The sequence below is a fragment of the Macrotis lagotis genome, chromosome 3 (assembly GCF_037893015.1).
Source record: "Macrotis lagotis isolate mMagLag1 chromosome 3, bilby.v1.9.chrom.fasta, whole genome shotgun sequence".
NCBI classification, from domain to species: domain Eukaryota; kingdom Metazoa; phylum Chordata; class Mammalia; order Peramelemorphia; family Peramelidae; genus Macrotis; species Macrotis lagotis.
The window spans coordinates 80797952-80819635 of record NC_133660.1 but is presented as its reverse complement, the minus strand read 5'-3'; the positions used below and the strand labels follow the sequence as shown (position 1 = coordinate 80819635).

The 21684-nt window shown below is 32.8% G+C and overlaps 1 protein-coding gene across 3 annotated transcripts in view; it reads right to left on the bottom strand.

The window, feature by feature from the left end:
- Window positions 1–329: 329 nt before the first annotated feature.
- VEGFC (vascular endothelial growth factor C) overlaps window positions 330–21684 on the bottom strand; it is a 170945-nt gene continuing 149590 nt past the window's right edge. For all 3 annotated transcript variants that reach the window (XM_074228922.1, XM_074228925.1, XM_074228923.1), the window contains exons 5-7: window positions 17439–17548; window positions 16524–16857; window positions 330–6200 (exon numbers count right to left, since the gene is read on the bottom strand). In XM_074228922.1, coding sequence (XP_074085023.1) covers window positions 6086–6200; window positions 16524–16857; window positions 17439–17548 — 559 coding nt within the window. In that variant the 3' untranslated portion in view covers window positions 330–6085. The remainder of the gene's footprint in view (window positions 6201–16523; window positions 16858–17438; window positions 17549–21684) is intronic.

Genomic DNA, 21684 nt, shown 5'->3' with positions numbered 1-21684 from the left:
ATATATATATATCCCTTAGAATATATGTTAGAGTGAAAAACTAATCTAGACAATGAGTAGGCATGTGAAGGGTGATATGGTAAACCTGATAATCTACATCAAGGGGATATCCTCTGCGACTGGCATTAAATTTATAATAAATGCATTTTCTTTAATCTTTTAAAACTGAATTCCATGATTTGGTTTCCAACTTTGGACTTTCACTTATAATTTTTTATTTCACATATTTAGTTAGAACCAGATGAAATTTTAGTGATAAACTCATTCTAAACACAAAAAAGAAGCAAAGATAGAAAAAAGAATTTATTGAGAGTCACCCATGTATTGAAGAACAGAACTAGGATTTGGCCCATTGTTTCCTAACTCCAAATCCATTCTATTTTCCATTTGTTTCAAAAGTTTAAGTGGAATTTGATTTTCTTTTCCATGGTGAAGGTCAGGTTAACAAATACTGATAAATCACTTTTTTTAGTCAGGCACTGGGTTAAGAAATGAGACACTAAAAAGACAAAAGGGTTCCCTGTCCTTGAGGAACTAACATGAATATTCCTATTATGTTTATACACTTACATTGAATTGTACATGCTAAAAAAAAAGCATTTGTTTAGCCACTCATCTAGCTGGCCTACCCTGGTCTTCTCTGACTTTAAGTTTTGCAGGTTATGCTATACATAGCATCTGTCAATGCAATATTTGACAGTATCTTGTCTTTGTCTACATTCGTAATTATAACTCAAGGGGCAAATTTGTGTTACTTTTTCTGGCAGAACTCAGGCCGAAATTTTTGGTATAGAGGCATAAATTTTTGTTTTATTTTCTTTCTTTCTTTTTGGGGGAGGGAGGAATAGCATCAGACTATAGGAAGCTAATTTGTATGCAACCCTTTAAATTTTTTTAAAAAATGATAACAAATAACTGGATTCATTAAAATCTGTTTTGTAATATTCTTTATAAATCCTCAAATGATCACTTGAAGCTTGAAAATAAATATTTCTTCATGCAACTTCCTCAGGCAAAAGGCAGTTACCAGTATTGTCAGATTAGTTAGTTCTAGGTTGTTTTAAATGTGGTGAGAAACAAGGGCATTGTCTGGGAGCTGAACTAACCATATTTTAGACTGTGATTTCTCCTCTCCTGATCAGCTGCAGAAAGATAATCCATCTTTGTTTTATTCTCTCTCCCACACTAATCTGTGACATTGATTTTTAAAGTTGTTCCCTTGGAGGAATTTTTAGGAAGTTGTGGTCACTTTCGAATTTGCTTCTCTTTTCCATGCTCAAGACTTTTAAATTACCTTGACATAAGACTATCAGTAGGTTGGATATGAGGTGGGCACATTTACCTATTCAAAGACTTCAGAATCTCAAGTTAAAAATTAGGCAGTAGGATTATGATTAATATAATAAAATTTGTTTAAGAAAGTAGTATGACTTTATTCCTCAAAGCATAAAAATACTTGAAGCTTCTTCATGATTTATACAATTTTCTATAATTCATTGCAGCATACTGTTATTGTTTGCCAAAATGACCTAAAATCAGTAACAATACCTTTCAAAATATTAGTTTTAGAGAGCAGTTTTGTCAACTAAATCCTTTTACATTTACTCTGAATCATTAGAACATTGAAGTACATATTCTACATTAACATTTGTATACTTTTCTTCTGAATTTTACTGATTTATATTTTGCTAAAGATTGAAATCCATTTCATATAATTAAGCTATCTTTATATTTTTATAGAGCTATTTTCCTTTGGCTTTCTAGAAAACTTTCTTAACATAAAGGGAACATTTACTAGTCCTTTTTAAGAAATTACAAAGTTCTTTCCTCAAAAACTATATAATATTCCAATATTGCTACCCCCATTTTAAACATAAATGAACTGAGGATCATAGGGGTAAAATTACTTGATCCAATCAGTTGTTTTCTATAAGGCAGTTTGATACAGTGTAAAGGTGGTTGAATCTGGAGTCAGAGTTCTGGATTTAAATTCTAAGTGTATTATTTTAATAGTAGTGACTTTGAACCATTCATTTAACCTCTCTGACTTCATTCCCTCATCTTTAAAATGAAAGGAATTCGACACCTTTGAGACACCTTCCTACTTTAAATCTCTGCTCTACAATTCCATGAGTCATGAATTGAACCCAGATTATCTATTATCAAATTCTATGTTCATTTCACTATTCTATTCTTTTCTTATCTTTGGCTTTCAAGATAAAGTCTTTTTTCAGCAAATAGTTTATCTGATGCAACTTTAAGAAGAGTGGAAACATTTGCTCCTAAAGAAAAACATTGAAATATCAAACATCTTGTATTGGCCTGCAAAGAATTAATAATGCTTATATTTCTTTATTATTTAATAAGTGGTTAGTATCTGTTCTAATTGTAGTCTAGATTCCCTCCTAGAAAATTATGTAAAGAGTATTGAATGATTTCCCAGTAACCTTTAGGTTATCTAAGTTAATGAAATGGTTGTATCTCAAAAAAAAAAAGCAAGGAAAGCATTTTGGACAAAAGTAATCTGAAGGGGCAAAGGGGAATACTTACCTGTGTCAAGAGGTTAAAAGGTTGAAAAATGACACAGAGAGAAGTGAAGAAGGATTTGGAACTTTTGACGACAAATGATAAGCTTGAAGAGGTAGGAATCAGAAACTCTTATGTAGAAGTTATCTGCTGATTCTCCAAAGAATGATAGTGGGCATTGCAAGCACTGTATGGTGAGAGATTAGCCACATGCTAAGGGGTCCTGAGGCAGTGATTGTTAACTCTGTAGCAATGACAGAAGAGTCTTCTGTCTTTCTAAGGCATGTGTTTAAGATCTCTCTGTACCTCCTGTACCATCAGATTTGATGATTACTATTATTCATGGCGAGAAAGATGGACCAAATTACATTGTCAGAATAAAACTAGAAAGTTTCCTTCAATGATTCTTCAGTGAGAACTGGAAGATGATATGGTTGAAGTTGTTTTTGCTAGTAGTGTCTACTGACATAAAAAGATTCATGAGAGAAAGGCAAAGTTGGGGAGTAAAGAGATGGTTAAAAATATCTTATCTGAGAATGACATTTGGATGTCTGAACTATGATTTAAATGATGGAAATGAGAGTCTCTTGACCAAAGATGGAGTAGTATGAATATATTTGCCTGGAGTTCTGCAAATCTAATTTAAAGGGTTTTAAAAGTGAAAATGAAGAGGAAAGAGAGATAATTGCAAAACATATATGGGGTTAAATACTAGAAAAAAGTTATGATAAATGGAAGAATAGGACTTGAGACCCCTAGAAGTTCATAAAAGTCAACATCCAAGAAAGAAGTCGTGATAAATTCTGTGACCTCAGATTCTATAAACACCAAACATCTCTGATAAACAAGTAAGTCATGCCAAAGGGAGAAATTTCATCTATTAGCATCACTATAATTTGATGGTATGAGACAAATGATTTTAATTTGACTCACAAAGAGGTACTTCAGTAAAAAATACATAAGGAAGGAGGGTAAAATAAAAGAAATAAGGAGAGATTAGTTATTATTGAAGATTATCAAGGAAATAAAGGGGATAAATATGATCAGAAGTGTTTGAATAAATATCAACAAGTCAGAAACAGAAAGAACATTGATATTGGAGTGTATTTGATAAAACCAGGATGGAAAAAGAGGAAACAGATGATAGGTTTAGGAACTGGATAACAAATCTGGCATAGAGGCATAATATAGTTATAAGGGATTTAAATTCTTTGGAGATCTGCTGGAATTTTCTTTTGGACAAATATGGTGCTGCAAATATTTTCCTGCCTTGCCTTAATCATCACTTCATTCTCAAAAAGATGGAGGAATCAACGAAGGCAAAATTAATGCAAAAATAATTATTTCTAAAGTGATGGGAAGTTTGAAGGAAGGAATTTTGATAGAGAAGGGAAAATAAGTTGGCCATAGTTTGACAGTAATCTCAGATTTGAGAAGTCAAAGGGCTCTTAGAATGAAAAGTAGATATTTGCTAAAATTATGGAAAATTCTAAAAATATGCAAGACAAGTTATTCTAATGAAGAAAGGAGGCTGTTCTTTCAAAAGATCACTGGATGCAAAGAGAAGTTGACAACCAGCTTAGATTTTAAAAGGTCATGTGCAGAATGTTCCAAAGATGAAAGAAGGAAGCAGAATACAAACATAGCACAATCTTCTAAAGAATGATATCAAAATTGCTCAATCTGAAGAAATACTAGCAACAAAGGTTCATGATAAAAAAGGCAGCTTTTAAAAAACCTTTATGGGGAGAGAGTAGAATTAAAAAAGGAATAGACAACTGATTGGGATGGATAGGAAAATAAACACAAAGAGAGGAATAAGGGAAAACTCCCCAACTCCAAATTTACTTCTGTTTTCTCTGCCAAATAATGATCTTTGGATAGGAAGGAATGGAACAAAAATGGCCAGTAGAGTATATTCAAGGAGAATATATTCAAGGAGAATAAAAGAAAGTACTTAGCTGACCCTGGTGAATGCAAGTCACTTTGCCTAAAATAATCGAGGCATATGGGAGGAAATTCCTAATAATGATAGCAATTCAAAAGAGGAATCAACTTCCTTGAAAAGTCATAAGTCTCATCACAATGGAGGCCCTCCAACAAAAGCTTGATGTTCCTTTACAAGGAACTTGAAATTATTGCTCAGTTATGTATTGAGTTAGATGCCTTCTGAGAACCCTTCCAAATCTGAGATTTTATGGTTATCTGTGATTTAAAAAACCAAGAAAAATTTTTTTTTGCTGTGGTTGAAATAAATATTACTTTTGGTGCTGTAAGATAGCTTGAATATTTTCTGATTCTTATTTTAACCAAGGGTTTATGGCAACTAGCAAAACATATCTGCAAAAGCATACTTCTAATTATATACAAGTAAATATTTTCAAAATAGTTTATCATAATTTGTAAACTCATGATCACTTAGACCACGAACTTCAGTAGCAGCTGTAAATATAAATAAACAAAAATGTATCCATCTTATTTTGATTAAATGATTTTTAAAAAATGAGCATTTCTCTTTTTTTTGCAGGGCAATGGGGTTAATGACTTGTCAAAGGTCACACAGCTAGGTAATTTTTAATTGTCTGAGGCCAAATTTGAACTCAAATCCTTCTGATTCCAGGTCTGGTGCTCTATTCACTGTGCCATCTAAATGCCCCATTGCATTTCTCTTCAGATAAGACTAAATGAATCGGAAGGTAGTCTTTAAAGGCCTGGAAATGGAGATTTCTTAAAGGTTAAGGCCAGAGGAGCATAAATTTGGGGAAAGCTTATGAACACTGGAATGAAGTAAGGTCCTGGAGATCAGTTGGGCATGTTTCCCCTTAGGAAGACATTAAGTTCAGAGAGACTCCTCATCAGAAGATTAGGCAAAGAAGATTTAATTTTTTTTTTTCAGCTATAGCAACTCTGTTCATTGAATAGGTCAGAAAGATGTGACTTGTGAAGATGTAATTTCATGTCCCCCAAAGTACTGAAATCACTCCCCTTGGCTACAGGTTTTCAAGATTAATTTTATGGGTATGGGCTAAATAGAGCAAAAGCTTCTTTACTGAGGTTTCTCATAGAAATATACATTTTCCTAGATATTGTCAATTTCTTTTCTAAAATAAAAATAAGTTTTTTCCAATGTCAGACAGTATATACAAGATAAGGGACTGAGTGAGCATTATTAGGAGTTTATAATACATTTTCACTTTATTTTAAACATACTTTGCATGATATAAAAATATTGATCACAGTGAGCTTTAACAATTGTTATTGCTATAAACAGAAATGCTGCACAATATTTTTAGTGGAAATAAATTATATAGTCATTATCTTTTTTAAAAAAAATCACAAAGGACAAAAAACCTAGGCTGTTTGGTCATTGGCAGAAAATGGGTCCTTAAATGAGTTCTTTATGCAAGTGAGCCCCATCAACATTGTTCAGGAAAAATCAGAGTTGTCTTTATCATGACTCCAACAAAGTCTCTGTTTATCAAGAGTTCCAAAGGATAGCAATACAGTCTGATTTCCATCATAGTAAACTGTATGCTCAACTGGCAAATGGTGCTGTTCCTCAGTTCATATGTGGTCTTTTCCAATGTGAAGGGACACAGCGACATACTTCTTCACTGAATGAAAATCTTGGCTCACAACGCTTCACTTTTCCCAGACATGGTAGTCTATAACAACTGGGGGGGGGAAGAAGAAAAAATATACTTTGGTTAAAGACAGTGGAAAATAATATAGCATATTATTCCTGTCAAAATAATATTCAAACAATATTTCATTAATGCTATTAAATTTAAAAGGGAGAACTGTGCCCAATGTATTGGGAGGATGACTTAATAACTAGAAGCATATTGATGAAAACCCACATGATGGTCATATTTTGAAAATCAAATCTTTTTGAAGTACAATTCCATGTTTTGTGATGAAAGTACCATGTAACAGAATTTATGAAAGGAATTATTTAATGGTTGCTGATTTACTGTGATCATGTAATCATGGCAGAATTTGCAGGAATCAGGGACTGGAATGATCCCCAGGCTTTTATGTTTCAAAATTCAAATTTTATGTTTCACTGAGTGAGCAGCCACACCCTCACTCTTCTTTTCCAGTTAGCAGATGGCTGCAGGATGTCTCCCAATATTTCTCACCCCTGCCTTCATGTCCCCTTTCCTGCATGATATTTATGTGAAACTTATAAAACTAGGAGAAATGGAATTCAGGGAGAATATGTCACCTTATTGATATATAATAGAGAAAGTAGCAACCTCAACTTCAATTACAAGTAAAAAGTTTGTGGGATGGAAAGAAAAACAGAATCCTAAAATGCATTGTTTACAAAAAAACAGGATTCATTCAGAGAATTTAATATAGATTAAATTTAAATATTTTTCTAAAAATTATCATGTGCATAAACAGTCAAATTGGCATTGATGATAATGGATAAAATTCAAATAAATATTGAGAGATTAACAAGGATATTACAATATACTTAAAGATTATATTCAAAAGAATATATTATATTAATTACAAATATACCTTTGTGTTATAAAATGTAAAAAGTATAAGTTTGCAATATTATGAAAAGTAATAAATCTTTTAAAATACATTAATAATAGTGGGAAATTATGATAATGTAAAATGGGCCATCATTTAATTAGTTCATCAGTCAATATATGTTGGTCAAGGACTAAAGAAAACTAATATGATGGTCTGAGAATGGAATAGGAGGAAGTGAGCAGGCTGAATTGCATTTGTGAAATTTGATAATACAAATAATGATCCCAAGTTGTTTCCTGACCCAAAAATCATCTGTACCACACATATTCTCTCTGTTATGCTAAATGGCTATAAATCATAGAACTGGTAACTAAAACCACTGAAAAAATAGAATCAGGGGTGACTCAAAGGGCAATAGTTTAACATGCTGGGTTTAACTAGTTTATACTTCATTTCCATTTATTATATAGTCATATGCACATATCATTCAACAAACACTTATCATGCTTCAACTTGGTTCTAAGCATTGGGTGAGGCTCTGGGGAAACAGAAAAATATCAAAAAAGTCCCTAAAGGGCCTTATAAGGTGACACATACATATACATACAGAATATCTACCAAATAAATTTTTTGAAAAAATGCAAGACCTTGGGTATCCAAAATCATTTCATGTAGTAGGTTAAGTGATGCATGTTTGAACTTACTTTTTTTTTTTTTTAGGTTTTTGCAAGGCAAATGGGGTTAAGTGGCTTGCCCAAGGCCACACAGCTAGGTAATTAGTAATTGTCTGAGGCTGCATTTGAACTCAGGTACTACTGACTCCAGGGCCAGTGCTCTATTCACTGTACCACCTAGCCGCCCCCAAACCAATTCTTAATCAAATAATGTCTATTTTTTGAAAAGAGAACCCCCCCCAATTAGAGAATAATCCCAATTTATTTTGTTTTTATTGGAATTATTCTCTTATGCTTTTTTGCTTATCTTATGTATTATGATGAGCAAAAAAGCAAATCAAAAAATTACTAGAGACAATACTGTTGGGTTTGCTTTTACCAACTTAGAATTTTACATAGTGGAAAAATTGATCAAGAGTGATATCTGCCATATAATGACTGTTCGACCCTACACAAGTCAAATTTAGCCTTTAGAATTCCCAGACAACTAGGAAAATAAGTTATGGAGAAGGTGCTGATCTATATCCGTAGATAAAGAACCCCCTCTAGGAACTCCCTCTTCTAATGAAATCATAGGTTTACTTCTGCAACTTTATGAAACCATAACATTCCACTATACTAATATTACTTAATTTATTCAATGTTCAGGTCCCAAGTAAAATTTTGCTTGATATAAAATATTTTAAAAATAGAAACAAAAATCAGATTGGGGGAAATATTGATAATAAATATATCAAATACCAATGAAGATAGAAGATGCAAAAAGAGAGTATGCCATAGTAGATAGACCAAACCTTTAAACTCTGGATCAAGTACAGCCTTGTATTTCAAATATAGAAGACAGGCAAGGTAGAAATATGAAAGATGGACTTTTGCATGAAACATCAACAAGGACACTCTCTGTCTGACGTGGACCAACCAAGTTGCTTAACTTCTCAAGGTAACTTCAAGTTGCTGAGAAAATGCCAAACCACCATAAAAGTGAAAATTTTCCTCAGTAGGGACATTTTCCAGTCATAGACCTCTCTCACCATAATAGACTAAGGTCTGACATCCAGAACTTATAAAAACTGCCCTACATCTATAAGAATATAAAATTTTTAAGTGGAAATAGTAAAACAACATGTATAAATAATTTTTGAATGAAGAAATATAAATTTTCAATAACCACATGAAAAGTTATTTGAATACTCTAATCATCAAAAAATCTAAATCAAGACAACTGATATAAATTTACATACATTAAATAAGTAGGGATAATTTTTAATTATAAAAGCCATTTTTGGTGGGGCTACAGAAAAATAGGCCCTTAATCTTGTTATTGATTTTGTCAATGAAGTAAGCTTTTTTGTAGTACAACCTGGCAGTGTATAATAAAAGATACAAAATTGATCAGAGAAACTTTTGTGGCCCTATTATTTAGACTTTATCCTAAAGTTATAATTGAGAGGAAAAAAAGAACTTATCTGTTTAAAATATACAGAACTAGAGGCTTTAGTTTTAATAATGTAAAACTGGAACTAACTTACATGGCCCACAACTGCATAGACTGAATATGATAAGGATATATATATATATATATATATATATATGTATATATATATGGGTATAAACATATATATATATGTTATAATTTCATAAAAATGACCAATATAAATAATACAGTGTAATATGGAAAGACATCCGAAGTTAGTACTAGTCAAACTATCTACATATACATGTATGTATGTCTAGCTACAAATTTATGTGTGTATATAATTAGATTAGATATAGATAGATTGCAATTACATTTTAAAATCCCAGAGGTTAAAGGGCTTTTAAAATATATAGATAAGCAAAAGGACATATGTATCTTCCATTTTTATACAGGTGTGTATATATCTATATCTATATCTATGCCTATATCTATATCTAATCTATATCTATATATTATGTGTTTAAACACACATAGATGTGTGTCTATTCATGCATGTTTAGTCTATTAGGTAAAATGTAAACAATTCACATTTTAGGATTTTCACTGATTTCTTGCATAAGCTTATGGTCCTGCGTCTTGTGACAGTGAGGAGGTCATCCTATGTTCTCAAAGACTATGACAGAGGAGTATATATTCCATCAAGTACTCTTGGAACACCACTACATGGAATTCACACTTCAATAGTTCCCTACATCCTTCCAATTACTGGAAGGCTCTTCCCAGGACCTCCAATTAAGAATAGTACTCAGATCAGTCTCCTCTGGCTATAATCCAAACTACTCAATCCTGTCAGTGCCTCCTTCCCCCACACTTCTCTTATCCTTTTAAGCAATTATTGAGGGTAGGGACTATCTTTTTGTTTGTTTGTTTGAATTTAAATTCTCAGCATTTAGCACAGTTTCCAGCAAAGAGTTAGAGCCTAATAAATCCTTGGTGAAAGATTGATTTTGAAGTGTTCCTATACTAGAAAGGCCATGAGTGTAATCCTGTTGACAGATTGAATCTCTTAGTCAAGAACTAATCAAGTACGACTACAAAGGATGATATCCCAAGTAGTCCTGTAGGTGAAAAATTTTTTGGCCTTGCCAACACTTCTTAAAAAATAAAATTTAAAATAGACCTTCAGTTTCATGAAGCTTCTATATCTTTCCATTGGGAATAGAGTAGCCATCTTCCAAAAAAATTTAAATACTTTAATGATCACATAATTTTTGGGTGGTCTATAAACTTGAATTTAAAGTAGTGGTATGTTAAATGTGATTTCTTTGTCCACTTAATAAAACAACATATTACTGGAAGAACTGAACAGAAGAAATATTAATATATTTGTAATATACTAACCCAAAGATTGGATATTTAAATGGTACAGTAGATAGAATTCTATGACTAGAGTGAGGAAGATTCATCTGTGTGACCATGGAAAAGTCACTTAACCCTGTTTGCTTCATTTTCTGTTTGAGCAGGAGAAGGAAATGCAAGCTACTCCAATATTTCTACCAAAGAAAACCTCTATTAGGGTCACAATTGAAAGTGCTGAAAAACCAAAAAAAAAAACCCTAAAAGATAAAAGAAAACTGAAGCTAAATTGAAGGATCTTTTACATCTTCTTGGAGATACAAAGAAGTAGTCTTGGATCAGGAAAACTAGGATTTTGAATCCTTAGAAACTTATTAACTATGTTAAATTTGACTGAGTTGCTTTAACCTACCATACCTCAGTTTACTCATCTGTAACATATGGATTTTAATGGTTCTTTTTCTTCATCATTAAAGAAACATCACTATGTTAGAGACTTGTTATAGTGTGGTTTGGCTGTGACTGTTCAGAACAATAAAACCTCAGAATGCTCTATCACTGGTCAGTTACAAATAGTCTATGTTAACACCTGCCTTGCTCTAGGAGCACAGAGCCCTCTCTGATGAGGGCACAACATGCTGGACTTTCCTGTGAATCTTAATAGAACCTACCTCATAGGATTAGAGTAAGGATCAGATGAAATTATATGTAAAGTACTTTGCAAAGGTTAGTGTTACATAATTGCTAGATATGGGACACAGTGATTCTGGCTTATGAGCAGATGAGCACAATAAAGAAATGATCATAAGACAATTACAGGTTATGCATCCTCATCAGGTGAAGGGGAAGAAGAGGGAATATTTTAAACAAGTTCACAAATCTTGCAAACTAAATCAAGATACATTTTGATACTTGATGACTTCAAGATGTACAGAGCACAAGAATGTTAAAATACATTGAGGAAATGATAGATTCAGTTTTTTAAAAAGTTAAAGTATTGTGGACCATTCAGAACCCTCACATCAATATATCACAGATACTTTCTTGCAGAAGAGACTAGATTCTTGGAGATCTGCTACATTTATTATAGAATTTTAACATTTATACAATGGCTTGTACACATTCTTTTACTTGATTTGTGACAAGATTGATATTATTAATGTATATGAATTCCAAACAGATGTTTTTGATTAACAGCATATTTGAAAAGTAGTGGATCCATTACTATGAGGAAGAGAGGAAATCCTAAAGGCAAACATGACTTAAAATTACTTAAAAATCATGTTGCTAAGTATCCTTGTGATCCTGAGCAAGATTTTTTAAAGAAAGATTTTATTTATTTTGAGTTTTATAATTTCCCTCCCAATCTTGCTTCCCTCTCCCCACCCCCCACAGAAAGCAGTTTGTTAGTCTTTACGTCGTTCCCATAGTATGTATTGATCTAATCGTTAAGAAAGAAACATATGAGATGTAGCAGAATTACTGTCTGTGGGTCTTCACTTTTTCTATTGCAAAATAACAAGATTGGACAAAGTGATTTCTAAGGGCCTTTGAAACTATAACATTCCATGATTTTTCTCTCCAATAGGTATAGTAATAGTCATCTTTTTATTTAGACAGTAATGAATTGAGGAACTGAAAAATATCAATGGATCTAGAAGGATCTGACCAATTTTATCACCCACAAAAATCCTTCTAATTTCCCTTTTCAGAATAAACAATCAGGGAAAAGAGAAAAGTTTCTCAAATCTACCCTGAGATATCATTCTTTATGCTTGTACCCACATAAAAATATGCATTTTTATAATGTGTATGTTTTTATCTCATAATAATGCATAATGTGTATGATTTATAGTAAATAATACAATTTAATGAAGCACTCCATGTCAATGAAGGAAATAAATAGGTTTTAAAACTTTTCGACTAGTTCAATTTAAAAAGGATATGGACAATATGTTTATTGAATATAGTAAATATCTCCAACTTTTAAGGTTATTTAAATATCCTCTGGTGTTTTTATGATTTAATTTGTTAAAAACAGCAGTAAATGAAATAGAAAACTAAATGCAACAAAGAATGGAAGGCACCTAATCTGAGAGTCTGATAGGATCTACTATATTCTCATTGAGTAAATTTGAAGAATATAATTTTTGAGCCAACAGAGGGGAAATTCATATTTATCTATTTAGATGAACTCATTACTTCAAATATTAATGAAAAATATGAATAGTGGTTTATAAGGTACTTTGAAATTTACTAAATAAAGACTGTAATTATCTACATGTATAAATCTAGATTTTTTTGTGTGTGGGTGAAATCTCTTCTAAGAGACTGGCAATTGTCAATGTAAGAATGAAGTTTGATTAGAGAAGGCAAAAGATAAGATAGTAAATCAGTGTAATAATGCAGAAAATCTTCCTCAGTGATTATTGTAAAAGTATAACACTAGCTATTTATAGGGTAAAAAGAAATAAAATAAATGAAATTGCTTAACTGATGAGGGAAAAAGGAAACTCAATGAAGATAATTATAAGCTTAAATGTCCTAATTTAATAGTCATCTGCAAAATCTATTAAAATGAAGAGAATTTACTTTTTACTTTAAGAATAGTATGTGTACCTCCTGTGGTCCACTTATTGAATGGCATGGTCAAATCCTATAGTGTGATCAGGCATGGATGGGTTGCGATCTGAATCACTGAAGAGAACATCCATAATGAAAACAACTATTTAAGAAACTGAAATAGTTCGTTGGTTACACAGTTCTAATGGACTCAAAAAAGAGTCAGTAATTTTTCTCATGAGGGAAATTTATGGGGAAAACTTCATACTAAAACTAAAAAGCATTCCTAAAAGATGTTTCTCATCAATTTATTTTTGTGGAAAGGAGAAGGTTCTTTAAAGCATGCCTGCTATTATCATTCATATAAATTTATTTTGACAATCCATATGATATACTGTGCCAAATAGCTGTTTTGCCAATTAATGGCATTCTCTGATAACTGGCAGTGAATCAGGATAAGCTTCAGGTTTCAACATGATTGTTGTTTAAATCCTTTTTAAGTGATGCTTTTTTCATGTAAATGGTATTTATTCCTATAATTTTTCTAAACATTTTGCTTATGGCCTTCAGTTTCTAGATTCCACACTATAATGTTTTGTACTTAGATACTGTCAAGTGTTTTTTTCTTCCAAGAGCAATTTCAACATGTTTTTTTCAGTGATAGTAATGACCTTACTTACATGCCTCTTAACATGCAAGGTAGTTTTGTCATGGATACCCTTGGCAATAATGTTTTTAAAGGTAAAGAATAAAATATATAGGTTTATAAAGAAAAGATCTAATGTTTTTAATCAAGTTCATGAACCCCATGAAACTTATCCACAAAGCCCATGACCCACAGTTGAATAATGTCTTATCTAGACCTGTTAGTCAGCAATGGTCAACAAATCGAATCAGTCATGCTGGCAATGATGCAAAGGGCCATTCTAATCCTTGTAGTTACTGTCAACACACCTCCAGATCATTCTTAAATATTCCTCAATGGATTCCGCCACTTGACTTCCAATTTTCTTGTCCACACTGACATCTTTGAATTTTCTATGTTACAGTTCTTTTAGCTTGGAAGTCTTCAATATTTCTCATCTAGACTAGTGATTCCCATATATTTTGAGCATTAAGACTACCTTTTAACATTAAATCATTTTGGAAACTACTCTTCACATGGTAATATTTCAATTTAATATTCACTGAGAAAGCATATATTAGTAAACAATTATTATAGATTCAGTAAAGCTTTTAAATGAAATTTTAGTATTTTAATCACATTACTTAAATATGTTTTAAAAATAATAATTCATATATGTAATATTGTATTATTCAGCCTATGGAAGGCTGAATGGACTTGAGTACTCATACCTTGGATTCCAGATCCAAAATTAAGATGACTGCTGCAATAGCCACCTAACACTTCTTCCCACTACGTTAGTATCCCAATTTTCCAATCATCCAAATTGCCTTAATATCCAAATAATCTTCAGTTTAACAAAATCAGTTCAATACAGTAAAATCTATTAAACATCTAATTTATAAAAAAAAGCATGGTTCTTGTGTTGCTTCCCTATTCAAAAACTTTCAGTGATTCAGTCTTCTTCCCACAGTCTAATTTTCTGGACTCATCTACCACTATTCTCTTACATATGCCCTATACAGTAAGCTAGAATTTTCATTGTTCCTTGAATATGTCCCTGTCTGTTCCACTTGTATAGTGTGTCTTCTTTTTCTACATGTTAAAATCTTGTGCAATCTGTCAAGTTCTACCTTTCACTTATCTAACAAATGATAGTAAAACCTAACCATCTATCAAACCCACCCCTCTTCTGAACTTCTTTATTGGGACAACTATCATCCTTTCAGTCTCCAGGTTTGTACAACCTCAGTATCATCTTCAATTCCTTTTTCTTCCTTATGCAAAATATACAATTAATTTTCAAATCCTGTGAATTCTACCTTCCTGACATCTGTTCATTCATTCTATTCATGCAGCCACCTATCACCTCCTTTGTGTCTCAAACCTCTCCCTTCTCCAATCCTTGGTCCATACAACTGCCAAAGGTCTTACTTGTCTCTACATCTTCACCAACTGGGTCCCATCTTTTGTTGTTGAGTTGTTTCAGTCATATCTGATTCTCCATGACCTCATTTGGGGTTCTCTTCACAAAGATCCTGAAGTGGTATGTCATTTCCTTCTCCAACTCATTTTATAGATGAGGAACTGAGGCAAACAGGGTTAAGTGATATGCCAGGATCACTTGGCTAGTAAGTGACTAAGGTCAAATTTGAACTCAGGCCATCTAACTCCAGGGTTGGTGCTCTATCTTGTAGCCTAACTCCTATCAGCAACATGCAACTCTCAGTTATGTGTCAGCCAGAAAATTCCAGCAACACATCTTAGCACCCCTTCAGACCAAATTGAGTCTATATTTCTCCAAATGATATTGCAGATTCAGCTCTAAATTCAAATCCTGTTACTATTCATCCTATCCTTCCATGGAGTGAGTATTTAAATCATTGACTAATAGGGCCTCAGAGTCTTTTTATTTTGACCTTCACTTTTACCTTCATTCCTAGATTCAGTCCCATTTGGAATGGAGTCCAGTAGTTTTCTTTATTGGTTAGGCTAGGGAATGGGTTCTTCACCTGATATCCATAAATTCCTAAGGGATTTGTAAGTGGATTTTGGAGAATCTATGAACTTTTATGGAAAATTTTTTCAATGTAATTTTCTCCCTATGATATTTCATTTTATGAACTTAACAAGCATTATTCTGAGATGGTTTCTTAGACTTTCTCAGTCTATTAAAGAGGTCTATGACACCAAAGGGCTAGAACATTTTTAATTATCTTCTAGCCAACCAATCTCTCAATAAGTTATTTCCCCTCCATCTTCCAGATAAGTGTAGGGAGGTCTTTACTGGGCTCATAAATTTCTAAGAACCCTGAATTGAAAGAGACTGTTTCTGTTATCATGACCTAGCCATGACTATTTATCTAACTATATCTGTCTATCTCCTTTGGGCTCCAAAAGTTCTTTTTTAAATTTATTTTTAAAAATTAATAAGTACTTATTTTCTCTTCTGGTAACTCTTACTTCACACTTTAACAGAAAAAGAAGCAAAACCATTTTTAAACAAATATTTATCACAAAGCAAAACAAAATTCTTTCACTGGCCATATCCAAAAATATCATAGCTTTTCTTTCCCAACAGTTATAATAGTCTAACCTAATAGTTTCACATGCTTCAAAAACATCTACCTCTATCTCTTCTGGGTCTTACCTTATTATTCCTGTGATAGAAACTGGAGTTTCCCCTTAATTCTTCCCTTATCAACATATCCTTGCTATATTTTTTTCAGAACTTTCTGATATCAGTGGCTAAGGTTTGTCTATTTCGATTTTGATTATGATTTTGTGATTAAATAAGCCCTGCAGCAAGAGGAGAAATTTCATGCGATTTGTGAAAAGTGTATCAGTGTTGGAAAGATTCAGTGATTCTTACCTGCAGTTCTGTTGCCGAAACTTCTTTCCTTTTGACAAACATCTACTTGGAGATTCTGTACATTCACAGGTACATTTTCCAGGATTTAATGGCAGATGCCTTGGACAGCTTTTTTTGCATACACACTGACATGTGTTTTCATCAAATTCTCTGTTGGCTCCACATGAGCTGGGTAGAAGTTTGTTTTTACACACACATTGGCAGGAGTCTCTGTCCAGTTCTCTGTGGGGTCCACAGCTTGAAGGCTGAAGTCCACCTTTACATACACACTGACAAGTTTCTTCATCCAATTCTTTGTTGGGACCACAGATATCATGAAATCCATCTGAAGCATCTAAGGAAAGGCCAGGCCAAAAACACTGAAAAAATACCTTCATTTGTTTTGGGAAAGTTCACTTTGTTAAAAGGTACCATTTTATGTAAAAAAAAGATAAAAAATGTTTCTCACCATCATTTTAAAAATTGTAATAATTACAATTATATCTTTTAGATCAATAACAAATGTTGTTTCCTGCCTAGCCTTAATTTGATTTTAAAAATATATTTAATTAAATATTTCCCAAATGTACAAGGATTAACAATTTTTTCAAAATGTTGAGTTCTAAATACTCCCTCTTCCCTCCTCTTTGAGGAGGCAAGCAATATGATATTGATTATGCATATGAAGTCATACAAAATATATTTTCATATTAGTCATGTTGAAAAAGAAAACACATAAAAAACAAACTAAATATAAAAAATTCTTAAATTTGCTTTCAGAGCTGATCAGTTTTTTCTCAGGAGTTGGATAGCATTTTTCATCATGAATCCTTGGGAATTGTCTTGATCAGAGTCCTAGCTTTAATTTGAAATCACTGTATTAATAAAAAAAAATAGAATCTATTCATCCAGTCCTTAAAAACTTATTTTGCTTACCACTGTCTCCTGTACTGGAGGAGAAAATGAAATCTTGCTGAGCCAGGCATCTGCAGATGTGATTGTTCCAGATATGATTTTGGGGGCAAGTCTTGTTGGTTGTATGACACCTTTAGATAAGATACAGAATTTTAGCAATAACATAGCTACAACAGAAAAAAGTTGGGTGATTGTATATACTGTATACAACTACATTCATCCAGATTCATACCTTTAATAAATAATACTTTTATACCAATATATAAAATAAAACACACAGTTTTTTTAAATTTGATTATATGGAAATATGGTTGAAACTCAAATAATGGGCACATCATTTAAATTCTGATAATCTAAATTTTGTTGTCTGTAAAATTCTTCTCCTAACTCTCCTTCTGATTTTACACTTTGCCACTGGCCCCTAGCTGCCTTCCCAATCTAGAAGATCCCTCTGGAATATTTCTCTGCCAGTTGTCCCCTTTTCCAATTGGTGAGTTTTTCCCTAGAGCCATTTTGAGAAAAGACCCAGGCTAACCACTCTTAATTTTCTCCTCAGCTTTGTTTCTGACTCTCTAGACTTTATTACCATTTTTCCTAAATAAGTATACTTTTCACCCCCATTTTCAGGACCCTTTTAGGTGATATCTTCCTCCATTAGAATGTAAGCTCCCTGAGGGCAGGGTTTATCTTTGATTTTTGTTTTTATATGGATCTCTATGTTCCAGTGTCTGGAAAATAGTAAGCATTCAAACACCATTAAAGGAGAATGTGAAGGATGCAAAAAAGAGAAAGAAGCAAAAATAGGAAAATTGAAGGAGGGAGATTGCTTTCATTTAGTGGTAGTGTTGGTGGGGAGATGATGGATTTTATAAAGGAGATGGACCCTAAGGAAGATCTTAAAGGATTTTGATAGGCAAAGATGAGAAAGAATTATATGAGTTCAGGGTGTAGGAGAGATGTTTTGTGTAGATACAAAAAAGTTAGAAAATAGGATCATAAATTTAGAATTGGAAAGGTTCTTTGAGGTCATTGAGTTAAACTCATTTTCCAGATTAGGAAATGAAGGCAAAGAGAAGTGAAGATTCTTGCTCAAGATAACAAGGTAAAGATTTGAGGCATGATTCAATTCCAGTTCTTCCTCATGGTAAGTTCAGCACCCTCTCCCCTATGTCACACTGCCTCAGAGAGAACAAGGAGGATAGGAGGATATAGGAGGATAGCATGAATTCAAAGAATAGTTAGTTATTCATAACCATGACAATTAAATCAAACAACTGAGCAAAAAACTAAACACAACGATCACAGTTATTAGGAAAAGACTTCATCATTTGACAAAGACTAAAGGGAAAAACTAGAAAGCAGGCTGAAATAATAGGCCAATATGTTATATTGTACACATGTCAAGATAAACTCAAACTGGTATATGACTTAAATAGGAAAAAAACTATGTCATGAGCACATTCGAGTAGCAAAGAAATTACCTTTCAAATGTATAGAGAAGGGAAGAGTTCATGACCAAACAAGGGACAGAGTGGATCACAGGAGATAACAGACAATTTTGATTATATAAAATTGAAAATTTTTTGCACAAAACTAATCTAAATCAACTAAAATTTAAAGGGCTAACTTGATTAAAAAAAATCTTTATAAGGGGCAGCTAGGTGGTGCAGTGGATAGAGCACTGGCCCTGGAGTCAGGAGTACCCGAGTTCAAATCTGTCCTCAGACATTTGATAATTACCTAGCTTTGTGGCCCTGGGCAAGCCACTCAACCCCATTTGCCCTGCAACCCCCCCCCCCAAATAGTTAGTTACCAGATTTGTCCAAAAAACATTGCATAAATAAGAAAACTGCAATGAGGTCCAAAAGGTAGATTAGAATCATATTTAGGATAGCCTTAAAAGGCATGCTAAAGAGCTTTTATTTTAGCCAATTACTAGTATGGAGCCAAGAAGGTATTTAAGGTGGTTCAAATACTGGTAAAGTCACTTGACCTATTCAACCCTCAGGTTTTGCTTTAACTCTTGGTCATAAAACCTTCAGAATGGTTACGATTCCCAGTTTCATCAAGAGTGAAATTTAGTGTGCATGTATTCCTGCAACCTCACCAACAATTTTCATTTTTCTTTTTTGTCATCTTTATCAATCTCAAATTGCTTTAATTTGCATTTCTCTATGATTTTTGAGCAGTTTTTCGTTAGGTTGTTGATAGTTTGGATTTCTTCCTTTGAAATCATCTGTTTATATTCTTTGACCATTCCTCTTTTGGGGAAAGAATCTTAGTCTTATAAATCAGTGAGACCTATCAGGAAACTTGCTATGAAGATTTGAACTCGGGTACTCCTGACTCCAGGGCGAGTGCTCTATCCACTGCACCATCTATCTGCCCCTTATAAAGATTTTTTTAAATCAAGTTAGCCCTTTAAATTTTAGTTGATTTAGATTAGTTTTGTGCAAAAATTTTCAATTTTATATAATCAAAATTGTCTGTTATCTCCTGTGATCCACTCTGTCCCTTGTTTGGTCATGAACTCTTCCCTTCTCTATACATTTGAAAGGTAATTTCTTTGCTACTCGAATGTGCTCATGACATAGTTTTTTTCCTATTTAAGTCATATATCAGTTTGAGTTTATCTTGACATGTGTACAATATAACATATTGACCTATTATTTCAGCCTGCTTTCTAGTTTTTCCTTTAGTCTTTGTCAAATGATGAGGTCTTTTCCTAATAACTGTGATCGTTGTGTTTAGTTTTTTGCTCAGTTGTTTGATTTAATTGTCATGGTTCTGAATAAATTAATTTAGGTAAAAAAAAGAAACATTGTTAACTGAGTTCTCTATAAAATTTGTTAATTCCATTTGAGGTTTCCTAACCTCATTCTAATTCTACTTCTTTAATTGGTTTTCTCATTATCTTTTACAATATCTTTTCCAAATCATCCATTCTCTTCTGAAACCACTCATGATACCTCCTTCCCAGCTCTTTGTGATCAGAAGATACTTCCTCTCATCCTTTACTGAGAAAATTGAGGCCATCTGTTGGAATCTCCTCCCCTCCCATTTTACATTTCAAATCACCAAGAAACAAACCTTCTACCTTCCCTGAGCTCCCAACAATGGTCTTCATTCTATTCTTAGAGAGTGAGAGGCTCTTCTTGTTACCTGCCTCTTTGTATTTCTTCTGCTATTTGCTCTATGAGACTCTCTATTTAATTTGCCCCTCCCATTCTGTCTAATTCTTCCCTCTCTCCTTATCCCCTAGCTTCTGCCTTACTCTTATAACATCCATAGATTTTCCCATCCTTAAAAAATTCTCTTGGGTCTCTTCCAATATTCTTATATCTCTCCTTCCTTTCATAATCATACTCCTAAATCATACTGCCATTACTTTATTAGCTTTACATACTTCTCAACCTTTTTCAACTTAGCTGATTAAATGAAACTTTATTTATAAATTTATAAATTATAAATTTATTTCTAAAATTTATTAATTGCAAATTTTGTGGTATTTTCTAAGCCCTTCTCTTTCTTGAGTTCTCTTCTACATGCTGACCACCTCTATCTCTTATATACTTATTACTCTCTTGCTTTTTTTGTAACATTGCTCTTCACTAAACTTTTCTCCTCCCAGTTTGATCAGTCCTTCAGTCATCTTTTAGATCACTGTCTCTCCACTACTACTCAGATTTGAACTGGGCTCTGTCCCAGACCCTCTCATCTTCCTCTCTGTATATACCTTCTCCCTGATACTCTCAACAATTTCCATGGTTCAATTTTCATCTTCAATCTTATGACTCAGTGGAACACAGGGAAATTGATCTTGAAAATCCAGATTGTTCACATATAATTGATAGTTGCCAATAACTATTTCACTCTATTATGGAGTCAATCTTAAAATAAACTATTAATCTATGAAAATGGTAAAATATTATTCAGTCTTTGTGTTCAAAGGCCTTCCTTCAAAGTAGGAAATTATTAAGTACTTGTTGAACTATCTGTTATTGAGGTGCGTGTGGCATTGAATCAGACTCTACTTTAAAAAAAAAGGAAAACAGAAAGACCCTTGGCATTTAAAAAGGTTTAATTCAATTATTTTTCATTGAGAGGCTATTCTGAAATCAACCTAATTTAATTAAATGTTTCCTTATAATTAATCAACAGATAATTAGCGCTTACTTTCCTTTATTCTTTTTAGAAGGTAGAATATCTAGGCAATATAGATATCTAACTAAAAATGCTTTAGAAATTTAAAAACTGATGGTGTTTT